Source organism: Rhinolophus ferrumequinum, chromosome 17 (genome assembly GCF_004115265.2).
Source record: "Rhinolophus ferrumequinum isolate MPI-CBG mRhiFer1 chromosome 17, mRhiFer1_v1.p, whole genome shotgun sequence".
Taxonomy (NCBI): domain Eukaryota; kingdom Metazoa; phylum Chordata; class Mammalia; order Chiroptera; family Rhinolophidae; genus Rhinolophus; species Rhinolophus ferrumequinum.
In genome coordinates, this window is record NC_046300.1 from 41,726,574 (window position 1) to 41,752,520 (window position 25,947).

A 25,947-nucleotide genomic window follows, 5' to 3' on the forward strand; every position below is an offset into this window, starting at 1 on the left:
TATCCCTAGATATTAATGTCTAGGAAAACACAGGTATCCCTCGACTTTTTTTCAGTATTATTTCTCTGAAGTTTATTTTCTTTGAACGACCAAGAGCCGGAAGTTCTCGCCTTTTCACTGAGGTTAAGTCCCATCAGCCCTCGCGCGCCCCCTTCCCCTCTCTTCCTCTGCGCTGCCTACGGAGGTGGCGTTCATCTTTTACCCGGTGAGTCTTAATCGTTGGTCATCCGCGTCTCTGCGATCTCCACCAAGTCCCATCGCCACCCTGGGGAGGAGGCCTGCCCTCCCGAGCGGTCATCTCGGTGGATATTGTCCTTGTCGCCTGCCTGGAGCGCGTACAGGAATAGAACTAAATGACCCAGTCGGTGATGGAAGTTCGCTTACGAGGGCCGCTTGCACTCATACGGAGGCCGCCTGGGATCAGGCTGAACTGCGGACAGTTGTTTGAGCTCCGGGGGCACAGGGCCCCGGTTGGGGCCAGACTACGGGGGTTTCTGGGGGGAATGGAACCATCCGGGGGTAGCTGCCTGAGCGGCCTGGGCTCGAGTCATCGGATCACTTAGCTCAGGGATATCTGCCCACGTGTATTCTTAATACATCTGTTGCCCGACGGTTCCTTCCCTGCAGTTTCTGGTCCTGGGGTTACCACTGCAACGGGACTGTCAAAACAAATAACCAAAACCCCACGAGCTGCGAGTCGATTCGTTCAATTACCAGGAATTCTGATAGTGGATCAGGATCTCTGGAAATAAGAAACGGCGTCCTTGTCTAGGAGGAAATCATGGTGCCAGTGGGGGAAAAGTTCGTTTATTGAACGAGTGTTCATTGCGAACTTGCAGCAGTAGAAAAAATGAGGGTAGCCGAGGACACCTGGAAGGTAATTTTTGAGTTGATCTCCAGGTAGAACCGTTGCTCAAAGATCCAGAGGCATTTTAGGCCCAAGTCTGGCGTGGTTTTGTATATCTTGAGCGTATTGCAGTCTAGCAGCATCCTAGGGGAATTACAGGTTTCTCTTTACTGAACATCTGTTTTGGACTGGGCACTGCAAGCATTCAATGTGCAGTGTCATCTCCATTTTACAGATGAGAAAACAGTCCGGTTCATGTAGTTTGCCCAAGGCTTGTGTAACCAAAAGGAAGTTGTACCACCTAGAGGTTAGGATACTATGGAGTGGGAATTGCTGCCCCTTGCAAGCTGAGAACATTTGGGAGTCAGTTTGTTTTAGGTTAGCTGTTGGCATCCTTTGGCCTTGCGTGGGTGAGGTGACTACCTCCCAGGATCGCATCTGGAGAGTGGCTAATATTCTGCCAGCTTCGGAGTCGGGAGGGAAAACAAGCCTGGCAGAGGTACCCATTCCATTCCCTGCTTGCTCAGTAGCTGGTGATTGGAAGACACTCTGCAACAAAGCTTGAGTCCTGGGCAGGAAAGCCTCCTTCCAGGACTCTGTCTCACCGTCTCTCCCTCTTTCTTGAAGGTATCATGGCTGCCCTCAGACCACTCGTGAAGCCCAAAATCGTCAAAAAGAGGACCAAGAAGTTTATCCGGCACCAGTCAGACCGATATGTCAAAATTAAGGTATATAGTCCCGGGATGGAAGTATGTGGTCGCATGAGGGGTTTCTAAATAGGCTGTGGGATTTCTGACATCACCTAGTCGGAAGATAATCTTTGGCAGATGAACCAGTCTGTGGTTGGTAGTAGAGCTCACTATAGAAACCCAGTTCTCTATGCCTTACTGGTACTGTCTCTTGGTGTGTAAATGGAAATTTAAATGACATGGATGGGACACTTTGCTGTTTTGAGGTGTCTAGAGGCTTACATTTGTATCATATTTCAGGTGGCCTTATGGTAGAAGAGGTAGATTATCCTGATTTTATAGATGAGAAAATCCAGGTCTTGAGTGCAGTGTTGAAACCCATGCTCTTCATCTTACTCTGTACACAATCCCCTCACATTTCATTGGTGTCTGGCCTGCTTTTCCTTTGCTTAGGAGTGAGGATGTGGGTCTTTCCTGCTGGTCAAATGCAGGAGCCCCTATTTTTTTTTTCACAAAAAGTGCAAAGGAGTAATGAAATCCTGTTACCCAGAGACAACTGTTTGGCATATTTCCTTTTCATTTGATCCCCTTTTTTCCTCCAAAAGGAAGAATGGGCAGTCTGCACAGACACTAACCCCCCCAACTATGCGTGTTCTTTCAGCGTAACTGGCGGAAACCCAGAGGCATTGACAACAGGGTGCGCAGAAGATTCAAGGGCCAGATCTTGATGCCCAACATTGGTTATGGGAGTAACAAGAAAACAAAGCACATGCTGCCCAGTGGCTTTCGGAAGTTCCTGGTCCACAACGTCAAGGAGCTTGAAGTGCTGCTGATGTGCAACAAGTGAGTTGGATCCCAACTCTGGGTTCAGGTGTCAGAAGTCTGTCTGGGAACAGTTTTGGTAGGGACTCTAGACCTTTTAGAATGCATTTGGAGGAGTTATATATTCTCTCAGGAGCTTACCAGGTGCTTGTTGGGGACTTCAACATGTTTCCTTTGTAAGGGTGTAGGACGGGGATGACAACTTGTCCTGAAACGTGTAGAAACTTAAGACCTGGATAGGGAAGGACTTTGCTTGACATTACAAACACTGCAGTGTCGTTTTGGCAGTCATTTTCAGAACATTGCTTTATGTGGGAGATCAAATGCAGCCTCAGACCTAAGGGGCCCTTAAACCAAGGGTATCTTCAGAATGCTTCAGGAATGGAGGAGTTGCCTGATTTAGAGCTCAGTGTGATGTGAAATAGAGAAAAGGAGGAAGATTGCAGGCGGGGGCTTAAAGTGGTAGAGAAGCAGGAGCTATGTGGAGGGGTCATAGCATTCCTTTCTCATTGTTTTGAGAAAGACACTCGGTGAGCTCTGTGTAAGACTTTGGCCTGCTAGGCCAGAGGAGCGCAGTGGGTTGAGAAAAGATTCCTTGTGAGAAATGATTTAGACACTCGAATCTGGATTGGAGGGAATGGGATTTTTTGGTTAAGCAGAGGATAGTTTATTTTCTTTCCTGTTAAGCTAAAACCTTTCATTTTCCTAAATTAGAAAGAATGTGGAGAGAGGATGACTAACTTGTCACATCTGGATGTGTGCATATTTACAAAGGTTTTTTAGCTGTAGTGATAGACACAGTAATAAAAGTGAAAGAAACCCTTTTTGGTTGAGTTTCTAGGTTGGATTTTTAAAAGGCATTGAAATGGTGGAAATTTTCTTTAGAAAAGGATAAGCCTACGAATTAGGTGGATGCCCAAACTGCACTAAGCAGGTGGATAGAGAATTATGATAGAAAGATGTAATTTAATACCTGCTGTGTAGGGAGAAAAATGATTGTGGTGTAAATGTTGCTGGTTGTCATGAAGATACTTTTTAATAGCAGTTTGGGTTTGTATCAAAAGCCACAGGAACACTGTGAATCTCACCTTTAATCCACAAGTTCCATTTCTGGGCATTTATCCTCCCATAATTAAAAAGCAGGGAAGCTATAAGGTGATCATTGCAGCAGTAACTGAACAATTGTAAATACAATTGGTGAATGGTGGGAGTACAGCACTGAGTGGAATGTTACACATACATAAAAAATTGTCATCTATGGAAAATGCCCAAGCAGAGGGGAAAGTATAATGTGTACAGTGTGATTGTGGTTATTAAATACATATGGATAAGAACCTGAGGAGTTTTAGAAAAATGGGGGGAAAAAGACGAAAAGTGCAATACAACTTAAGTCTTCTTGAAAACAAAGATTATGGAACCATTTTAAAATAAAGCTTTGAGCTTGAGTGGATTCCTTTATATAAAACAAAATTCTTTGTGTGGATTTGCTTGTTTTGGTGTTAAGCTATTTTCCTATAAAGTTCTTGAAAAGAACTGTATATATACCCACTGCCTTATTTAACCACTCTTTGACAGTCTTCTCTGTTTGCTGTAATTCCTCTAGGGGTAGATTGTCTTAATCTACCATTGACAGCTTCATAAATGACCTCCTTAACTGAAATATGTTCATTAGGCCAATTTGTTATCAGATTAGGGCACGGTGAGGCTGTGAGGAATGGATGAGAACAGTTCCTGGAAATGTTAGGTGTTGCTACTCACTGATTGACTTGAAGCAGTGATGCTTTCAGCTTGAATTTTATCCATAGCAGTCAAAGGAACAAGTAAAATGTTTATGGTCTGGGCTAGGAGCCCTTGGCTTAATCTGACTGTTGTTGTATGCTCTGCTACTTTGCAGAGTTCCAAAACTTTTCAGGAACAAGTCCAAGCTCCCTGAGATTGCCCTGAGTTGGGCAGATTGGCCAGAAAGACTGAGGGAGAACCTCTGAACTTGGAGTGGGGTGCTGAGCCTTACTGGCCCTGTCCATTACTGAATGTGTGATTTGGGAATTCACTTCCGTGTCTGTGGGCCTTAGCTTCCTTGTCTGTAAAATGGAAGTGATTGCCTGGATTACAAGGCTGCTGTGAGGATTAAATGAGGGAACAGTGGGAGTGCTTTGTGTCACTGCCAGGAAACACTTATAAGAGCCTTGCTAGTACCATGAAATTTGGGGGATTGGTATTTGGGGGCGTGCAGGTGTCATTCAGCAGCCTGTTTTCTCAGCGCTGTGGCTCTGGAGGTGAAGTGACCAAAGCCATTGTCTTCCAGTGGAACGCACAAGTGTATGTTCCAGGCTGGCTTGCTCCTTACCCACTTACGGATTCTCTTCCAGATCTTACTGTGCTGAAATTGCTCACAACGTCTCCTCAAAGAACCGCAAAGCCATTGTGGAAAGAGCAGCCCAACTGGCCATCAGAGTCACCAATCCCAATGCCCGGCTGCGCAGTGAAGAAAATGAATAGACAGCTTGTGTGCAAACTGTGTTTTAATAAAACCATAAAATTCTTCCATCTGGCTTTTCTGCCCTGGATTTTACTCTTCAGTTTATTTTGACAGCTTGTCACAGATATTGTTCTTTTGCCTGTCATGCTCTGGAATCTTCCATTTGGAAGGGACTCGATGTTTCTCAGGGCACGGGCTTCTCAGGTGCCCATACCAGCCTTGGTCAGCTCCCAGTTAGGGCTTAGGGCTGGGGAAGACGTGGCCCTCAGACTAAGGTAGGTTCCGAGACCCTCAATTGAAGGACCATGCAGCTCAGAGCAAGAAGTAGTTCTTAGCCTCACTTTTGTAAGGTTGGGGAAGACAGTTATCCTTTGTAGTTCTTGTGAAGATTAAGAAAACGCGTGAAAGGATCCAGATGAGTTTCTTACTCCCTTAAATTGTTGCTGGTACTGAAATAGCACCCCATAGCTTCTGTCCAAAAATACACAATAGGATGACACATGCATTCCTCTACTATATGTGATCAGCCTTGGATGTTTGAAGATCATTTTTAATCTCTCATATAACCTCCCCCAGCTTTCTGCTTCAGGCATAATTTAGCAGCAGTTTCCAAGAGGGTAGGATCCTTAACTGGTGATAATGGGGCCTCTTGGGACTCAGAATTTAACACTCAAACTCCTTTTCAACTACAACCTTCAACCTTAGGCAACAAGGGCTAGAATTTAGCTGTTATTAATTCTAAGGTTATGATACTCCAAGAAATGGTATGAAGTGGCAGTATAGGTCACATGGGATATGGCATGTGGTACTCTATCTAGTACAAGACATGTTTATAGGGTTGGGGCCCCCCGCCCCAATCCTGGTCAACCAAGCAGAAATACTACACTGATTATAATTTTCTTGGTGTGCTAGCCATGATCAGAATTAAGGCCCTTAGTGCCAGTAGATAAATGTCTTTGGTTGACTGCCACCTGTGCAAAACCTAGTCTGAAACATCTGTTGCATAAATTTATGGTCATTTTCATGCTTTTAAATTGACTTGGTACATAGACTGTGTGACTACTGAGTAGAGGAGTTGTGCAGAGAATATAGTTCTAATTTAGGATCTCTCCTTTATTAACCTGGGATAGCAAAAAATTCTTTGGCCTGTTGCTTAATTCTGTGTCCTCGATGCTAAAAACCACATGTTCAGAGCCCCCAGGTCAGAAGCCAACTGGTATGCTTGGGGGGGCAGGGTATGACATGAAAGATGGTTTGTACTTTAGTGCTTTCCTGTTTCCCAGGTTGCTATGTTATTTTTGAAATTAGAAAAACTCATTAGCTCTAGTTCCCTACGCACCCTGCTCCCCCTCCAAGAAAACACTGATTCATCACTGCCAATTAGAAATAAAGCGGTTTTGAATTCTAAAATGTGAATAACTCAAATATCTTGAAGTTTTAAGATGCCCAGCCATATCAGGTTAAGTGAACTGAAAAAATGGGAGTGGTGTGAGCAACAAATCTGGGACACGGGAAGGAAGGCCAGCCTGCTGCCTACTAACCTCTCAGCTGTGAGCACAAGAATATATCTAAATACTAAGTACTTTGTGAGGCAGGGACACCCCAGCTTGAAGGAACCAGACCAGTGCGAAGTCACATCAACCTTTGCGTGGAAGACTTGGAAAATTAAACCCTGTTGTTTTGAATGACTGTCCTGAGTTAAAGGGCCCAACTGTTGGCAGCCTTGCAGCTTCAGCTTGGGGCCTTTTGAGTTGGGGTCCCTAGAGAAGGCACTGTGCCCTGAACAGGAGCAAGAAGGCCCCCAGCGATAAGAAAGGTTTGAAGGAAAGGCTGTGGCCTCTGGCTTGGGTGGGCCCCCTTCTCTTCAATAAGGGCCCATCTGGGGGCTGCAGGACTAGCTCAGCTCCATTGAGTCTGTGCTGGGGGCTGAAGCAGAATCCTGGATGCTTTCAAAGAGGGCGGCAAGTTCAGGGTTGGATCTGATTTGGGAAGAGAAGTCGGCCATGATGGGGCTTTTCCCCACTTCTGGGATGGTCAGCAAGGCGGCCACTGCCCTCATGGCAGAGCGCTTCAGTTCATCTTGCTTCTCAAACTCCTGCTTCACGGAACCAGCTTTGACCTAAAGTGGGAAACAATGAGCCATCCTTGATGGAGCCTGACCTGGCACCACAGCTTCCTCACTGTCCGGCCTCCTCTCAACCACCTGTGTCTTCCTAAGCCTAAACAGGGCTGCACACTCTCCTGCTTCACAGTCTGGTTCTAGCCTCCTGATGGCTTTCACCTCGAGGCTTTTACACTGGCTGGTTTTCTAAGAGGGTGGTTCTTTGTCATTCAAATTAGTTTTGAAAGACCTCTGACCAGACAATATAAATTATTTTTGGTAATAATTTGGTGACAGTTACTGTGAAGTGTTCACTTAAATTCCTTCCCCTGACAAAACATACTGACCTATCTATCTCTTTACTGTGCTTAAATCGGGCTCTTGTTACCATAGAACTTAACTGAATGAATAGATTACTGTGACAGTCTTCTAGCTGGTCATTCTGCAGATGCAGCCGGAGAGTAAACATCGCAAACTGCCTTGTCTGCTTTCTGTTTCCTCACCCCAACCCTCTCCCACTTACTCAGAGAATCTCTGGAATTCCCCCCACTGCTTATGGAATAAAGACCCTCCGTGACTTAACCCAGACAACACAGACTCTTCCCCCTAAAGAATCTGTGGTGGTTAAGAAGTTGGTATTGGTGTTGCACAGTCCTGGGTTTAAATGGCTCTGCCCCGTGAGAGCTGACTTCCGGTAGTCACCTTTTTGCCTCTCACTTCCCCAGCTACCAATAAGAGCTTCCTCTTCAGAGGGCTGCTATGAGGATTAAATGACAACAGAAGTCCACACCCCTTCTCTGAAACCCTTAGGGCCAGATATGCTTTTGGAATTCAGGAGTCTGGGGGTTTTAGAAAGATGGTCATGTGCAGATAACATGGGTCTGGTACAATACCCTGTAATCAAATACACTAATATTTCCCCCACTAAATTTATAGAAAAATGTAAGAATATGAATGAATATCAGACTCATGCCAGTTCAAGTTAAGTTTTGCTGCCAAAGAAGTTACTAAAAAGCTTTTAGTTTCCAGAGCTTTGTAGGTTTCAGAATTGCAGGTTGGGGACTGTGGACGCGGATGTGACAAACTCTCATCAGAGTGCCCAACAAACAGCATCCTCTGAGCAGCCAGACTGAGTGGCTTTGGTGCAGGTCTCAGACCAAAGTGAGCTGAAGGGTGTCCTGATGCTGCAACGCCATTTGCAGCTCTTCCCTGTGAATTAGGAGTTTTCTCCATGCCATGTGGTCCAAAGAAAACTAGAAATGATTTAGCCACTGAGACTGTCAAAAGAGTTCAATGGCCCACTAGAACCACTGTTTGACTTCATGCGAAGCATATGTTAAAAATAGAAACTTACAAGACAGGTTTCTATTAGTTACCAATTTTATCTTTTATCCACATAAGATTTCATCTTGGGAGGAAAGGTTTTGCTACTTAAAAATTACTGCTCTGTGGGTCTCTCTCCTCTTTAAGCTCCAAGCTGAAATACTCTGCTCTCTTTTTGATCTTTCCAAATCCTAAATTAGTTCTTTCATTCAACAGGTATTTACTGGGTACCCCCTGGGTGTGCCAAGCTCTGTTCCCAACACTGCAATTTTCCCTGAGGCCTTCTGCCCCAGATCCCTCTTCTGGACCCTTGAGGCACCCCAGTCTAGTAGCAACTGTACCCCATGTCAATCAGTCAATGATTTCTATCTAAGACTCTGACTCAGTTTCTCAATTAGAATGTGAGAGGAGGGAGCCCATCGTGTTCAATGTTGTATCCCTAGTACCTTGTGTAAGACCCAGCACCCAAGGAATATTGATGAATGACAGAGGTGAGTTTGAATCCCAGCTCTGCAATTTACTAGCTGTGTAGCCTCGATCAACAACTTCACTTCTCAGTCTTTGTTCCACTGTGTACACGATAGTAAGAATAAGAAGCAATAAGAAATACGTTATAGGATGATGATTAAAGGAAGCACGTCCCACACCACGTGTACCACAGGAAATTCTTAATAAATGGTAACTACGAACCATCTGCAGAGGCCCTGCCAGGTATGCATAGGGCTGGGCAAGGGGCTTACCTTGGCAGTGCAGGTGGCCCTGAGGGGCTCAATGAGCCGGTCTACCCTCTGTAGGACGGGTGCAGGACACAGAGTAGCCAATCGTGCGAGCATGATGAAGGTCAGCATCTGCCCAGGAGGAAGGAGACAGTTCTTGATGAAATGGCCCAGGACCGAAAGGAGCAGCCTCTGAGGAAGAGCAGAGGCTCTGGACCCAACACCTGGAGCTCAAGTCCAAACTCTAGCACTAATTCCCGCCTGGGTTCCTGCCAGAGTCTCTCCCTCTCTGGGCCTCAGTCTCCTCATCTGTAGTATGAATGGTAACATCGACTGTGCCAACTACACTTGGAGAATCAGAAGGGACACTGAGGAGGCAGTGGTTCTCCAGCTTAGATGCCATTTGGTATGAGGGGGGCATGGGTCTGGCAGGGGGCTCCTCGTACCCGGATGTCGTAGTGGTCCTTCAGGCCATCCTCCACATGGTTCAGGAACTCACAGATGTCCAGCTGGCCCAGGCAGCTCTCAAGCAGTGAGTACATGCACTCAAAGGCCGCCTTCCGCACGTCCAGCCCATCATCCACTGTGTGCTTAAAGGGCCCCATCTCCACCTGCAGGACAGGACGACAAAAGTTTAGGGGATGGGACCTCAGAGTGTAAGAACACCTCCCCTAGTTCCTGCTGCACACCCCATACCTCTGTTGTTCAGTATGTGTCTTGTCCCCACATCATGCTCTCAAGTCTCCATGCCTTTGCTCAGCCTGCAATGCCCTTTGATAATGGTAACAATAATTACCATTATTATAATCTACTGAGCAGTTACGATGTGCCAGGCTCTGTGCTGAATGCTTGAGAGATGACAATTTACTCAAGCATCACACAGCCCTAGGAAGCCAGTGTTACTATTAACACCATTTAACATATGAGGAAACTAAGGCTCGGTGAAGTTAATTAATTTGCCCAAGGACACACAGAGCTAATAAGTGGCTGAACCAGAATTAACCCAGGTCTCTCTGAAGCTTTTAACCATGAGGTTCTGCTCTTAATGGTAAACTTTTCACTCCTCCATGCTCAGCTCAAATGAACCCTATTGTGGGAAACTTTCCTTACCCCTCTCACCAGTCACTTCCTCCTCAGTGATGCCAAGTGGTTCAGACTTTTTTATCACATGATGTGGTGACTTAGCTGTAAAGTCACCTTTAATCTTTGCCCTAAAGTTAAACCCTTACTGCTCCAATTGGGCTACAAATAAGTCAAATACTCAGCAGAGTGGGTATCTCTCTCTTTCAGGAGGCCATGAGCTCCCTGGAGCAGAAGCCATGTCTGGTCCAGCTCTGAGTCCTCGCACTCAGGCATAGGGCGGGCGCTCCACAAACACGTTCTGAATGTTGAGTGATAAAAAGAGTCATCAATATTCACTGAGTGCTAACCATGTTCCAGGAGTAGTGCTGAGCACCTGTAGGACTTAACTCATGGAATCCTCTCAACAGCACTATGATGCAGACATGATTATTTTGCTCATTTTGCCTGTGAGGAGAAACTGAGGCTCAGCGTGGATTAGGTTGCCCTGACAAGGTCACATAGCTGGGAAATCAAGGGGCACGACTTGACCCAGGCCATAGGGCCTGGTCATCTGATGAGCTGGACCCTAATTCTCAACACAGTTCCCCCAGACAGGCCCAAGGGCTCCCGCTCAGTCCTCCCCAGGCCTTACCTCTCGGATGAGGTCCCGGCGGATCTTTGTCTCCTGGTAGAGGAGAGGCAGGATGTCATCCAGCAGGTCCCGGACCAACGAGGGCTTGTTGTGCACGGCTGAGTTGAAAAAAGCCAGAGTGGCCCGGCGCACGTTAAGGTCTGGATCCTGCAAACTATCCATGAACTCTCCTGGCAGAAAGATAAGAGGGGGTGTGAGGGACAACACAGCTAAGACACAAACCACCTCCACCCCCTCCTTGGTTATTTGGTTCATGCGGGTTGTGCAGACCTGGCTGAATGGGGACGAGCATGTTCTGAGCATCTACTTTGTACCATGCACAAGAAGCCTTCAAAGTCCAGATAAGAATGTGCACTCGAGTCTGTCCTGGGTTCAAATCCAGAGTCTACCATTTCCTAAGGGGACTTTGGAGAGCCTCAATGTCCTCATCTGTAAAATGGGGGTAATAGCAGTACCTATACTGTAGAGCTGTTTTTATGATTAAAAATGTGGTCATGTAATGTATATAAAGCACATAGCAGAGGGCCTGGCACAGAGCAAAGATCCTCTGTGCCAGGCCCTCTGCTATGTGCTTTAGCAAAAATATTTGCTAAATATCTGTAATAATATTGATGTTATTACAGATGAGGCTCCTGAAGATCAGAGAGGTGAAGAAAATTACACAAAGTCACACAGCACTTCTCTAAGTATACTTTTTTGTGTAGTTTAGACTTATTAATAACTATGCTAATGTTTCATATACTCAAAAAATAAATAAAATCAAGAATGGGGGGAATCCCTAAAAAAGAAAACCTAACTGTATTTCAAGTAATTAACATAACCACCCCAGGTTATGATAGAGAAAACAACTCACCTAACTAACTTCCAAACAAAGAATTTTGATTATATGCCCTCAGGTTAAAGACAAAAGAACAAATATTGACTTGTCACAGAGACAAAGGTTAGCAATTCTCAGACTATTTTCTGTGTATTCCAAAATTAAGAGAATAAATATCTTGTAGATATAACAATAGGAGCTGGGTTTCTCCCTGTAAGAGAAGGGTATATGGAAAGCGAGAACGCTAGAATGAACCCTGTGGTGCTGGACTAGAATAGGAAGTAACACATGGATACATGTGTACCCGTCTGTGTACATACATTCATACATACATGTATTTCCTAGTATGTCTGCTGAAAGGGCCTAGAAGCAATGGCACTCCAGTAGCAATGAGCACACTTAGTGTCCAGATTTTGGATTCTAAATACCATTCTCCATTCTCCATTAAAAGGAATCAGAGCTCCTTGGAGAAACGGCTGATTCCAGGGCTGGGGCAGGAAAGATGAGACTGGAGCATCTCATTGTGCCAAAAAGTAAAGATATGCTCAAAGAACGATGAAAACATGTCAATGAACATAGGAACCAGCTTGAAGGGCTCCCACGTGCTAAATCTGAGACAATCTTGAGAATCAAAATAAATAAAGATACTAATAGATTATAGCCCACTGAATGAAATAGGAGTCCATGAGTCTATAATGATATGAATAAATGGGGGAGAAAGCAAAGTCCTTCCTTAGAATGCAAACTAATAAATATGGAAGGAATGCGGGAATTAGAAAGTTGCCATTTGGCAACTGTCAGTAATCACTGATTCAGGCAAGAAATGACAATGGATACAAAACGTAGTGGGTAAAATTTTGATGAGGAAGAATCTATCTATATTTAGTCTATATTTTGATAGACTAAAAAATACTTATGCATTCCAAAGGAAAAAGAGTAACTTCAGAGTGAAGAAACCTGGAAAGCTCTTCCTTACTGAGGTGATCAGAGTTACCATCACCAGACAGGGGACAAACTGCCATCACTTGCCTCCTGCTGTGATACACTGGGAAGAACAATCTCTCAGCAGAGTGGGATTCCAACCCAGGGCTGGCAGTCTCTGGGCCCTTCCACTGTACCATGCTGGCTCCTAGGTTCCCCACTCTCTGTAAGAACACAACTGTGGGGAACCAACAAGACCTGAGTTCAAATCTACCCTCTGAGCCTTAGTTTCCTCATCTGTAAAATAGGGCCAGCCCTACATTCCACGCAGGGGGCTGTGAGAATTAATTGTGATGAGGTATATTAAAATGCCTAGCATGGGACCTGATACACAGTGAGAACTCAAAACTGGTTCAAACATACAATAAAAACCAAACACCCAAGTGGAAGCCCTGGGGCGGGGGCCAGCCATGGGCAGCTAAGGCAAGATGGAGGAAATCAGAAATCAGGGCTAGGGCAGTGTGCGTCCGCTGGGTCAGGACACAGGATCAAGTTGCTGATGATGATATTGCTGTAGCGGATGGATATGTTCTCCAATTCAGAGTGCGGTCACATCTGCTGACTCCTTAGTTTCACACAATGGTGCCCCAGCAGGTGGAGATCAGCACCCCCATTTTATGGAGGACGAGATGATCCATCCATGCTCACACAGCCAGGGAATGGCAGAGCCAGGATTTGAACTCAAGGTTGGGAGACTCCAAAACCTCTCCACAGTCCACTAGGCTGCCCTGCCTGGATGAGGAGGGCCAGACTCCTGTGTGGTCCAGTTAAACGCCCACAGGCTTGGAGTTCTGAAGAAGTAAGCCTGGTCCTGTAGAGCCCCAAAGGGAGGAGGGCTCAGCCTCCTCCCAAAGAAGGCTGCTTGGGCTCCTCAGACCAGAAAGCCCCTGGGACAGAGGACAAGTTAGGGAGCCACTCTCCCTGTCCCAGTGCAGCCGTGTCCAGCTTGGTTCCCACTGAAGCCAATATATGTGAGAGGTTGGTGACTTCACACTTCTAAGAACCTGTGTGTTCATGGAGCACTTTCCCCCTCAATAACCCTTGGGGGTTTCCAAAACATCCTTAGAACTGCAGATAAGGATTTCTTGTCCCCATTTTACAGATGAGGAAACTGAGACTCAGAGGTGAGAAGGGGCTTGCTGGTCTCACCCAGTAATTCAGTGCCAACACAAGGATTTGAATCCAGGGCCTGCTGCTACTGGGGGAGTGAGATGGCCTCCTGGGTCTTCAACTCCCCTCAGCTAATGTGTAAGTAAAATCAGCCCAAGCTCAAGGGCTATGGAGGAGACTGAACGGGGCTGTAGGCAGAGGGGATGCTCTGCTCACCAATGAAGCTCTTCAGCAGGGGGTCGATGGGATGGGGCTGGTCCGAGATAAGGAACTTGACGGCTGTGATGACAGTGCTCCGGGTGTGCGGCCGACCTGCAGGACAAGAGGCAGTGGCTTGGTGAGGGGCAGGGCCAATCCTAGATACCCACAGGTCGCAAGGTGCCAAGACGCCTCTGCCTCCACGGAAGACAGAACTGTACCCCCTCCTCACGTGAAAACCCCTCCCCCAATCTTTGGGGAAGTGGATGCTGCCATTTCCCTTGGTAGCCTAGAATCTCCCCTGAATTCTTCCTGCTGCAGCTGAGAGAGTAAAACTGTCAGTTCTCAGGTAACCACATAACAGGATACAAACAGAGAACCAAGAACCCAAGACAGTGGTTAACCCAAAGAAAGATCTTTGCTCAGGCGTTGGGACAGCATTCTATTTTTCAACACATTATATCAATTAATCTTCAGGATGGTCCTATTATTTGGTTGATAATAATAAAGACTATAGAATTAAAATAATTAATAAAATTATCAATCTCTATTCTACAGATGAGGGAAGAGAGACCCAGGAAAGTTAAGTTCAGGTCTAAGGTCACACAGCAAACAGATCCAGAATTCAAAAGCTGATTCTGAGCCTTACTGAGCCCTACTCTTCAGTCCTGCATTCTCTAAGCAGGGGGCACTTGTACTTCAAGTAGGCTGAAGGCCAAGGGGATTCCAATAGAATTCAGAAAATCTCCAAAGCCTGGGAATAAGGAACTCACTTAATTTTGCTTTTCTGTTTGCTTTCTGAGTAGAGAAGCTGAAGAAAGGGAAGGAAATACATTTCTCACTGGGTGAAAGAAATAAATCAGCAGCTGTCCCACATGCTTCTCAATTCCTTTCTAAACCACTCACATTAAAATGACATTTTTTACAGAAACAGAAAAATGCAATCCTAAAGTTTGTATGAAACCATAGAAGATCCCAAATGTTGCAAAACCATCCTGAGAAAGAACAAAGCAGGGGGCATCTGATTTCAAGTTATATTATAAAGCTATAGTCATCAAAACACTATGGTGCTGGCATAAAAATAGGCACATAGGACAATGGAACAGAATCAAGAGCCCAGATATAAACCCAAGCATATATGGGCAACTGATATTTGACAAAAAAGCCAAGAATACTTAGTGGGGAAAAGACAGTCTCTGCAACATATGGTACTGGGAAAATTGGATATTCACATACAAAAATGAAACAGGACCCCTATCTTACACCACTAACAAACCTTAACTCAAAATGGAATAAAGACGTACGAGGTCTGACAATTAAGTTTGTGAATTTGTTTCAATGATGTTGCTAACCTTTTTCTTTGAGATCAGAGGGATTATTCATTATGAATTTGTACCAACTGGACAAACAGTTAACCAAGTTTACTACTTGGAAGTGCAGAAAAGGCTGTGTGAAAAGGTTAGACGGCCTGAACTTTTCGCCAACGATTCATGGCTTTTGCAACATGACAATACACAGCACTGTCTGTGAGGGAGTTTTCAATCAGTAAACAAATAACTGTATTGGAACACCCTCCCTACTAACCTGATCTGGTCCCCAGTGATTTCTTTCTTTTCCTGAAGATAAAGGAGATATTGAAAGGAAGACATTTTGATGACATTCAGGACATCAAGGGTAATACGATGACAGCTCTAATGGTCATACCAGAAAGAGAGTTCTAAATTGCTTTGAAGGGTGGACTAGGTGCTGGAGTCGGTGCATAGCTTTCCAAGGGGAGCATTTCAAAGGTGACTTTAGTGATATTCGGCAATGAGGTATGTAGCACTTTTTCTAGGATGAGTTCGCGAACTTAATTGTCTGACCTCACAAATGTAAGACCTGAAACCATAAAACTCCTAGATAAAAACAGGAATAAAGCTCCTTGACATAGGTCTTGGTAATAATTTTTTGGATATGACACCTAAAACCCAAGCAACGAAAGCAAAAACAAACAAATGGGACTACATCAAATTAAAAAGCTCTGCACAGCAAAAGAAACTATCAACTAAGTGAAAAAACAAGCTATAGAATTGGAAAAAGATGTTTGCAAACTACGATAAGGGGTTCATATCCAAAATAGATAAAAAAAAAACCATATAACTCAATAGGAAAACAAATAATCCAATTAAAAATGGGCAAAAGACCTGGATAGACATTTTTTTCAGAGAAGATACTCAAAAGGCCAACAGGTACATGAACAGGTGCTCAATATCACTAATCATCAGGGAAATGCAAATCAAACCTACAGTGTGATATCATCTCACATGTGTTAGAATGGCTGTCCTCAGAAAGGCAAAAAATAAATGTGGGCGAGGGTGTGGACAAAAGGGCACCCTTGTGTACTCTTGATGGGAATGTAAATTGGTGCAGACGCTATGCAAAACAATATGGAGGTTCCTCAAAAAATTAAAAATGGAACTACCATATGACCCAGCAATCCCACTTCTGGATATGTATCTGAAGGAAACGAAATTACTATCTCAAAGAGACAGCTACACTCTCATGTTCACTGCAGCATTATTTACAATAACCAAGACATGTAAACAACCTAAGTGTTCATCAATGGATGAATGGATAAAGAAAATGTGACACTGACACACACACACACACACACACACACACACACACACAATGGAATAGTATTCAGCCACAAAAAGGAAGAAAATCCTGCCGTTTGCTACAACATGGATGGATCTTGAAGACATTATGCTATGTGAAATAAGTCAGACAAAGAAAAACAAATACTCTATGATCTCACTTATATGTGGAATCTGAAAAACCCAAACTCATAGAAACAGAGCTCAGACCTTATCAGGGCATCAGTTGGCCAGCTCATGGCCTGGAGGCCTTTCGTTCTCAGGGGCCCAAATATCTCCACAGGTACACCTGCCTGCTTTCTTCTTCCCCGAGCTGTAGAACACCCTAAAATGCCCTGATCTGACCACATAAAACCTGTCCCCTGGTTCCTGTCCAGGCCTCCAACCCTAGTCTACTTTTCCACTTGCTCCTGGCTCAAAATAGCTCAAAAGAGCTGCACTCTGCAGAATGCAGTTTCTGGTCCCTCAGAGAACTGCTTTTATTAACCTTTGCCTGGAGCATAAGGCTGCTGTCCGCACCAAGGATTACAAAAGTGGCATCGTGAAAAGTTTATTTGTTGAAGGGACATATCAAGGATTCTGTCTGCTCCATCCCAGAGGGTCCCACAGGAGGAGGCCTGTAAGCCTCAGGAAATAGTTTGTAATGACTCCTCTGCCTTTAATCTTATACAGACCATGACTCTCAGACCCCATCACTTAAACTAGCTCACTTTGTGTGGACCACTCTGACACTTAGGGACACACTGCCCACCTCTGATCTGGGCTACCTCTGCCCACACCAGTGCCCCTACCTGCAGCAAGTTGCTTCTGGAATCGGGGCAGAAGGAATGGAGGGTTCACGAGGACCAGCTTCCCGAGGCATTCAGCCACCACCCCCCGGGTGCCCTCCTCGGCACCCTCACAGCGCTGGAACAGCAGGGTCCAGATATCCTCAGCATAGGGCTTCAGGCTGTCGGGTGGGGCGGCCCCCAGGGCTTCCCTGAGCGAGTGTAGCAGCAGGTACTGCCGCCGGGGCTCGGCCTCGATTTGCCCCAGCAGGAAGGGCAGGAAGTCGGGTAGGTTCCCAGCGCCCACGCGGCCCAGCGCGTAGGAGGCAGCCGCTCTGACGTCCTCACTGGGTGACCCCAAGGCTTCCAGGAGCACTGCCTTCAGCTCCCGCTGGGGGCCGGGCCCAGCCACCTGGCCCACCTCGGCTAATGACAAGAACGCCAGAACCTTAACCCCTGTGCTGGAGTGGGGTGACCTGGCATCGCAGACCAGGCGGTCTGCCGTGCCTGCTGCCTCCTGGGGACAGGCAGCTGCAAGGGCTGCCACACACCGAGCCAGAGAGTGGTACACCTGCTTGTGGAGGGCTGACCCGCCGTCCGCAGCCTGGTTGTAAACAGGTGAAGTGAGCAGGCTGATGAGCTTGGCATAGTCCACACAGGGGGGCCGGGTCCCCACCAGAGCCTGCAGAAAGCCTTCGGTGGCCACCAGCACACCTGCTGGCAGCAGGGGCGAACGTAGCAACCTCAGCAGCTCTGAGAGCACGGGGCCACTGACCTTGGCCAAAGAGGCTGGCTGGACCTGGGTCACAGTGGCGAGAAAGTCCACAGCCAGCTGGGCCACATGCATGTCGCTCTCGCTGACCAGAGCAGGCAGTTCGGCCAGCACAGCCTGCACAGCAGATGGAGGGAGGCTGAGTCCCTGGCTATGAGCCAGGGCATCCAGGGCAGCCAGTGTGGCCAGCCGCAGCGCCCGTTGGTTCTTGCGCAGGAACGAGGCCAGAATGGGCAGTGCCTCGGCCAGGACGGGCTGTAGGTCAAGCCGCAGCGGGGACGCAGCTATCAGTGTCAGTGCTTTGACAGCAGGCAGCCGGGTGATCTCATTCCGTAGGCGATCCAAGAGCAGCAGTAATGACGGCTCCAGGTCATCCCCTAGCCTGTCACCCAGGTGGCCCACGAGGTGGCCTGTGCAAGAAATGGCCCGCTCTTTCACCTCCTGGTCCAGGTCGGTGGCACGGAGGCGAGCCAGGGTGGCCACAGACATCTCTCCAACGTATGGCTCGGGGTCCAACATCCGAGGCCTGTCCAGGGGCCACAGGGCCCGTACCAGCTCTTGTAGCACCAGCAGGGCCTCAGCCGCAACCTTGTAGAAAGAGTCTGACACACAGGTCAGCACAGGTGGCAGGAGGGTGGGCAGGTGTGAGTGGAAGGCCTCGGCCGGCTCCGTGCCCAGCAGCCCCTGCAGGAAAGCTAGGGCATCCATGCGAATGGTGGAGGAGCTGGAACGGTCTGCCAGTGAGAAGACGATGCCTGCGGGGTGGGTGCAAAGATTACGGGCCACAGACCCTGACTCAACACAGCCCTCCCTGGGTGCGGGGGTGGAACACGCACAGGCACCTGAGCTGGATCCAGGCACCCAGACTCTTAGGCAGCAGATTCTAAGAGCTCAGGGATTGGCCAGGACCAGGGTTGAGGGACACAAGGCCAGGGAACCCATCTGAAACCAGGATGTAGGGCCTGTACTCTAGCCTTGTTCTCACTGCTAGCAAAGGACAGCCACCATATGTCGCTGAACAGGGACAATCTCGAAGGTTGGGAAAGGCCCAGGACAGCAGATACCAGGTTCCAATCCATCCTACCTGCTACCAGCACAGGCATGTGCTCTGCCAGGCTGCCAGGGAGGACGCCCGCCAGCTCGGTGAGGAGACTGAAGCAGCCCTGGCGAGCCCTGATGCTCCGATCTTTAAGCTGCCGCTGCAGGGCCTTAATCACAAGGGGCACCTGTGGGCAGGTGGGGGAGGTTAGTGACCACCCAGGGAACCTCCACACCCCACCTACTCCAGGGGAGCTTTACCCAGGCATGTGTCCATGGAGGACCTCAGCATGGAGAGGATGGCTCTATCCCAAGCTCTCCATCATTTGCTCTTTATCAGGCACCTAACTCTATACTCAGACCCTCTGAGGTAGGGACTATTCCTGGGCCCACTTTACAGATGGGGAAACAGGTACAGAAATATTAAGTAACTTACTCAAAATTACACAAGACCAGGGAACCCAGAGGCAGCTTGGTTCTCACCCTAACACCCCGAGGTGGGAAGCACTAGGCCCCTTCCCTTTCCCAGCTGGGTTCTCTCCAGATGAGCTCATCCACTCCCCCAAGCTTCAGCTGCCAGCACAGGAATGACTCCTGACCTGCATCGCCAATACCAGACTCGAGTGACGACTGCCCACCTGATGTCTCCACTCAGACATCCAAGGACCTCGAACAGAAATGTCCAGAACAGAACTCCAGACGTCGCCCTCTCCACACTCTGCCACCTCGGGGAACTGCACTCTATGCTTCAGCCAGAGCCTGGAACTCACTTGACACCTCCCTGTTCCTCCCTCCACATCCAATCCATCAGCAAGACCCCAAAACTGTGTGGTTCAGGAGCAAGGCCTTCATCGGTCTTGTTCCCCACTGTGCCCGAGCACCCGATACACAGGGCTGGGTATATAGTACCCTGTTTCCCCGAAAATAAGACCTAGCCAGACAATCAGCTCTAATGTGCCTTTTGGAGCAAAAATTAATACAAGACCTGGTATTATATTATATGCTATATATGCTATGATATGATATATGATATGATATGATATATAATATGATACAAGACCCGGTCTTATATTATAGTAAAATAAGACCGGGTCTTGTATTAATTTTTGCTCCAAAAGACGCATGAGAGCTGATTGTCTGGCTAGGTCTTATTTTCAGGGAAACACGGTAGGCGCTCAATACTCACACTTCAGTGGATGGATAGATGGTGGGGCGGGTGGACGGGTGGGAAGATGGACAGATGGAAGGGTTGAGAGCAGGAGGGCAGGTGAGTTGTGAGCGGGGGCTGGAGAGAGCAAAAGGTGAAGGCGTGCCCACCTGTCCTCGCAGCACATGGAGGCGGCTGCCGGTCTGAGTGGGCTCCTCGACGGCCTCCAGCCATCCCTTTGGGGGCCGCGTTTGCCGCAGCAGCACGATGTAAGCCCCGAAGACGTCAGCTTTGACATTCTCCTCACGTTCCCTGAAGCGGCGGATGAGCGCGGGTGCCAGGGTGCCGTGGAATTCGGGCAGTAGGTCAGGCCGGGAGCTGATCAAAGCCGCCACGCATTTCGCCGCTGCCCGGCGCACCTTCCAACTCATGTCGTCGTCATCACTGTATTCGTCCTCACTCTCTGGGGCAGGAACGAGACACCCATGGAGCCCTGCACTCTGTCCCAGATGAACAGAGAGCCACCTGCCCCACCCAGGTGGTCTCTCTCTCTCAGAACAGAGATGTGAGGGGTCAGGGAGGCAGGAGCCGAGCCTGGGCTTTACCCTTCTGGTAATCGTTATTTACACCCTATTAGGAAAGTTATCTACCATTTAATGAACACCTACTGTGTGCTGGGGATGGCACCAAGCGCTTCAAACCCCCCACCTCATTTTAGCCTCACAACGACCTTGTGAGACGGGGATGACTTCCCCACTGTAGAGATGAAGAAACTGAGGCTCAGAGGGCATGACTGACCCCAAGTTACATGAACAGTTGGAATTAAGCCAGCGTCCTCCCTCTTTCTCCAAACCCTTTGTTGTTTTCACTACACCAAGGAAAAAATTGATTTCTAAGTCTTTAGTGCGGACCTTGAGAATCCATGTGGGGCATAAAACCCATCCTTTGGTTTCAGGACTGGCTGTGTGATGTTTCATTTACTGGGATTCCAGAAAAGAGAGGCAATAGGGCCTCCCTTTGGCATTGCCCCCCGCTCTTCCACCCCAAACCCCAGCTTCTCAAGGGTCCAATTCCAGTTTCCAAGCCGGAAATGTTGTGCTTGTGAGGCTTCCCACTCTCCAAACCACCCCCAGAGGCACAAGCTCACAAAGTGCCTTGAGCCCCATTTTACTGCTGACTAGAATAAGGCTCAGAGATGGTAAGGGACTCTCCCGAGGTCACACAATTAGGGAACAGTTAGGACCCATGAGGCCACCCATATCACCTGGGGAGGCACATGAGGCCCAGAGGGGGATGGTCCTAACGAGTGACATGCCAAGCACAGGCTCAGAGGCCAGTGTGTTCCTACCCACACTGCTCTGCTGATGACAGACTCGCTGAGCTGGGCAAGCTACAGCAGGCCATACGGATTGTCCCATGGATGGTCACCTTAGTAAATGTTACCTCTGAGGAACCATTTGTTATTTGTTACCTCTACTCTACGCCACCCACAAAGAAACATCCATAGCTCCGTTATTGACAAGAAAATGCCCCATCTCCCTGGTGTGGCATTTGAGGCTCCAATATGCCTGTCCAATCTCGTCTCCTACCATCCCATCTCATTCCAGCTTCCCCATCAGACCCTAAGTCCCTTGCCTCCATCAATGTCCTGCTTTCAGGATCCAGAGGCATCTATCTGAGTGATGGACAGGACCACAGGCACAGAAGGAAGCCATTGAATCCATTCCCCATCCAGAAATCTCCCCTGTCAGTGCCTATCATTCCACCATTAGAGTTTCACTCTGCTGGGTTAAAGCATTGTCTCTTGGAAGCCATGACTAAAAGGGTACAGAGATGGCGGCATAGAGGTCGGGGAGTCTGACAGACATGGCTTTACGTCCCAGCTATGCTACTTCCTAGCTGTGTAGTCTCAGGCAAATCACTTCTCTAAGTCTCAGTTTCCTTGTCTGAAATATGGGGATAATAATAAATACCTGGTTTTCTAGGGTTACTGTAAGGAACGTGAAATAAGAGAGTGCTTAGGACACCAGTAGATGCTCAATAAATGTCTGTGATTACTTCTATTGTTACTGTGCAGTCAGAAAGGATGGGAACATTGGGGAACCCAGGTTATGGAAGGCAGGGCTGGAGACTGAGGAACAGTTGGGATGAGGATAAAGGAACAAAATGTGGCCCCTATCTTTGGCCGGGGGGTTAGGGGGTCCCATTTCTGTGCTCCAGCCCCAATGACAAGCTGGCCACCCACCTTGCTCACTGCATTCACTATCCTCTGTCTCCATCTGCTCCTCGTCCCCGTCACTGTCGTAGTTATAGTTGGGGTCGTGCTTCATGTACTGGAGGCACAGGCTGGTCACCTTGGACACGTGAGGGCCCATCTCCTTGGGGCACCTGTGGGGTGGGATGAGGCAGCTCTGGTGGACCCGGGCAGGACAGTGTAGGGAAGAGGGCCCAGTGGGGAGTCCTGAGATCTTACTGCTCTGAGGCCAGCATACTGCCCCCAACCCCGTCCCCACCAGCTTCCCAAAGAAATTCTGGGCCCCGCCCCATCTTCCAGCATCCCGCAGCACCTACTTCTTCAGGAAGGCCTCAAAGGCCTGGAGGCAGGACTCCCGGAGCTCATCGTCATCCAGTTTGCAGAACTCCTCCACCAGGGGCACCAAGCGGTCCAGGTGGGCCCCTGCAGGGCCGGGTGGATCACTAAGGACAACCCTCTCCCAGGCTCCCCTCACCCACAATGCTGAGTCTTTCCCTGCACCCACAGCCCTGACCACTGCAAGTTCAACACAGAGGCTTCAAAGTCAAGCAGACGTGGGTTCTACAGCAGCTCTGACTCTGCTACCTATGAGCGCTGGGGTCTTGGGCAGGTCACACCACTTCTCTGACCTCAGTCCACTCATCTTCAGAGTCGGGATAACAATGCCAACCAGTCAGAGATTCCGTGAAGGTGAATGATATGAAGCAGATAAAGAGCTACGCCCAGGCCGACACAGAGCAGGCACTCAATAAGCAGCATTGTGGTTGAAACTATCACTCATGTCGTTGCCTTATTTCCTGTACTAGGTTGTAGCCCTGGATGGAAAAAGGGGAGAAGCAGGTACTGCCTTTATAGACTAGGCAAAAAGGGCGCCTGCCTCATCCCTGGGCTTCAGAGGGTTCTGCCTTAGCCTCCCTCCAGCCACACCCTTCCCCCCACTTTCTTGCCCAATTGACCCTGAACCTTCGTCTGGTTCCTGTGCCGGCCTCTTTCCTGGGTCCACGCTCCCAAGAGTGGCCAAAGGGTGGCTGCTGTGTGGCATGTGTGTGTTGGGGGGAGCAGACAGAGTGTGGACTGCAGACTGGGGTCCCCATGTGTACTTGTAAGGTTCCTTGCAGTGAGAGAGACAGAGGGAAGGGAGGGGCAGACCATGGCCAACTCTACCCACTCTGCCCTGTTCGAGCCCGGAACTCCAAGGTGTTTGAGAATAACTTCAAACCTGACTGCAGGATTCCATTTCTGTAAAATTAATCTATGGTCAAAGAAAGCAGATCATTGGTTCCCTGGGGTGGGGCAGAGGGAGGGATGGACTACAAACTGGCACAAGGAAACTTTTGGGAGTGATGGAAATGTTCTATATCTTAATTGTGGTAGTTTCATGGGTGTATGCAAAGGCCAATACACACTGAATTATACACTTTAAACAGTGCGGTTTACTGAACCTACATTATCTCCCAATAAAAACTTTAAAAAACGCAAACCCGGCTTACAGGTTGTTGTTATTAAGGTATACGTGTCAAAGTAGGAGAAAAGAACATATCTTATTTACGTTTGATGGAATGATTTGTAATTATCCGAGAGCCTCGGAATAAGGCTCAGCAGATGGCGCTGTGGACCCGCCCTGCTGCCTCTCAAGCCCCGCCCTGCCCTTTCATGTACTTACACCCCGCCCCCTTACCTAGAGGTGGGCGGCACCCCAGGAGTCCCGGGCCCCCGAACCTTCCCCCAGCACATCTTCGCTTCGGCCCTGCTCCCTTACCCAAGCGGTGGCCCGCCTGACGGCCGACGCTGCCCAAACACTGAATCAGGGTGCGGATGGTGGCGGGGCTGGCGGGTGCACGCGGGCCCGGCAGCCGGTCCAGCAGGTGGTCGGCGAGCTCCACAAAGAGGTCGGTGCTGCAGGCGGCCGCCAGGTGGCCGAGAGCCCCAACCGCTCGCTTGCGCACGGCCAGGCGCGGGCTGCTCAGCTGCGGCAGGAGACAGTGCAGGAGGCTGGCATGGAAGGCAGCCAGTGGGGCGCCCAGCCTGGGGAGTCGGAGGGGGCGTCAGGTGGGCCTACCGGGCAGGCACTGGGCCAGGCACCTCCCCTCACAAATCTTCTCCTGGCCTCCTCGCCGGAATTATGACACCCCCATGGCCCTTGGTACACAGAAAGGAGCCCCGCAACTGTACAGCGTGCTTATTATTATTATTACACGAAAGACAGTGGAGAGGGGAAGGGGCCTTCTTAAGGCCACCCGGCCAAGAAATGCAAGGCCAGAACTTGTACCCAGGTGTCCAGGCTTCCAGCCTGGGGAGAAGTCCCAACGGTAATGTGTCCAGGGGGCTACACTGAGGCTGTCCTGATTTCCTGGGAGTCTGGGCCTTGCTTCAGTGTCCACCTCCCCTGCCTCCCACTGAGTCCTGAGTGGTCTAAACTCTACTTCCGATCTGGTCATTCCTCTGCTTAACTCCTTCAATCTCCAGTGCCCTTTAGATAAACTGAGCTCTGGCCTTAAGGCAAGAGGCAACACAAGAGAATGGTTTTTGCACAGGTAGAAGGCAGCCCCTGACTGACTACCTCAGCAGCTTCTGTCCTCACCTTCAGACCAGACCTGTGCATTTCCTGTCCCATACATGTCCTAAGACTTTTTCTTCTTTCTCCTCCACACAAACACATAGACCTGACCTGACCCTATCTCGCTGTCTAGCTTAGACATCTCTTCTGGGTTTCTTTTATATGTGTTTACCTACTACGTGACAAGGAGTAAGCTGGGAGCTTGAGTGAGCAAGGTAGACTCTGGCCTTAGAACCTACCCTCATGGAATTTTCAGTTGCGATCCCAGGCATCTCAAATTCAACATGCCCCAAGCTGAATCCATTGCCTTTCTCCCCATACTTGCTCCCACTCTCAGAGGGCACCCCACCACAGTAATGGCCCTGGCCCTATGTCTGTGCCCCTGGGTATCGCCCTTGAATCTTTGCCTCTGTCACCCACTCCAAGCCCTGTGGAGTCTACCTCCAAAATACAACCTGAATTCACCTGCCTGCAGAAGCCTCCGAACTAATCTCCCTGCCTGTTCCACCCCCTCCCATCTACCATGCACACTGCAGGTAGGAAAATCGGCCTAAAACATACAAATATCTGCACGGCACTCTTCAGCCCCTGCCAAATACCCCTCCACAGGCTCTTCACACCCTCAGTATAAGTGTTAGTCACCCACCCTCGGCTCCTGCCCAGCCCTTGGACCTCATCTCGCCACACGGGGCCCTCTACAGTACACCCCAGTCCACAACTGACTTGCAGAATCCCTGGGACCCCATGTCTTTTCCTGTCTCTACTACCTGGGCCGAAGGCAGTCTCCTCTTTCAGTGTCCCCCTTATGCCTGCCCACGCCTGGCCAAGTCCTGTCCATCGTTGAAGATTTAGCTAGCAGGTGCCTCTCTAGGAAAGCTCCCCACCTACCAGCTGGGTTAGGGGCTCCTCCTCTGAGCTACTGGCCCTGCTCTTATCCTCACTGTTGTCCTTCTCCAGTCACAGTGGGTGTGTCTGTGAG

The 25,947-nt window shown here is 48.7% G+C and overlaps 2 protein-coding genes and 1 non-coding gene across 3 annotated transcripts in view; 2 read left to right on the top strand and 1 right to left on the bottom strand.

Moving 5' to 3' along the window:
* The first annotated feature begins 80 nt into the window (after positions 1-80).
* Positions 81-4,905, top strand: RPL32 (ribosomal protein L32). The gene is made up of 4 exons (XM_033132627.1): positions 81-205; positions 1,475-1,575; positions 2,198-2,379; positions 4,728-4,905. The coding sequence occupies exons 2-4, from the start codon at positions 1,480-1,482 to the stop codon at positions 4,855-4,857; spliced, it is 408 nt and encodes a 135-aa protein (XP_032988518.1). The 5' UTR covers positions 81-205; positions 1,475-1,479; the 3' UTR covers positions 4,858-4,905.
* On the top strand, positions 1,268-1,407 carry LOC117037365 (small nucleolar RNA SNORA7). Its single transcript, XR_004425511.1, has one exon. It is a non-coding gene; the product is annotated as a small nucleolar RNA SNORA7 (small nucleolar RNA).
* Positions 4,906-5,047: 142 nt separating the features above from the next.
* Positions 5,048-25,947, bottom strand: part of CAND2 (cullin associated and neddylation dissociated 2 (putative)) — a 30,297-nt gene continuing 9,397 nt past the window's right edge. Inside the window, exons 5-15 of the mRNA XM_033132624.1 lie at positions 24,171-24,436; positions 22,729-22,834; positions 22,403-22,545; positions 20,328-20,620; positions 19,057-19,198; positions 17,225-18,727; positions 13,816-13,911; positions 10,692-10,861; positions 9,424-9,588; positions 9,002-9,109; positions 5,048-6,956 (exon numbers count right to left, since the gene is read on the bottom strand). Of these exons, the coding sequence (XP_032988515.1) occupies positions 6,732-6,956; positions 9,002-9,109; positions 9,424-9,588; positions 10,692-10,861; positions 13,816-13,911; positions 17,225-18,727; positions 19,057-19,198; positions 20,328-20,620; positions 22,403-22,545; positions 22,729-22,834; positions 24,171-24,436 (3,217 nt within the window). The 3' untranslated portion in view covers positions 5,048-6,731. The remainder of the gene's footprint in view (positions 6,957-9,001; positions 9,110-9,423; positions 9,589-10,691; positions 10,862-13,815; positions 13,912-17,224; positions 18,728-19,056; positions 19,199-20,327; positions 20,621-22,402; positions 22,546-22,728; positions 22,835-24,170; positions 24,437-25,947) is intronic.

Bases quoted from the DNA above. Each gene is read 5' to 3' on its own strand.
- RPL32 (XM_033132627.1), top strand. From the start codon at position 1,480: ATGGCTGCCCTCAGACCACTCGTGAAGCCCAAAATCGTCAAAAAGAGG. The intron at 1,576-2,197 runs GTATATAGTCCC...GTGTTCTTTCAG, and splicing joins ACCGATATGTCAAAATTAAG to CGTAACTGGCGGAAACCCAG. The intron at 2,380-4,727 runs GTGAGTTGGATC...ATTCTCTTCCAG, and splicing joins GTGCTGCTGATGTGCAACAA to ATCTTACTGTGCTGAAATTG.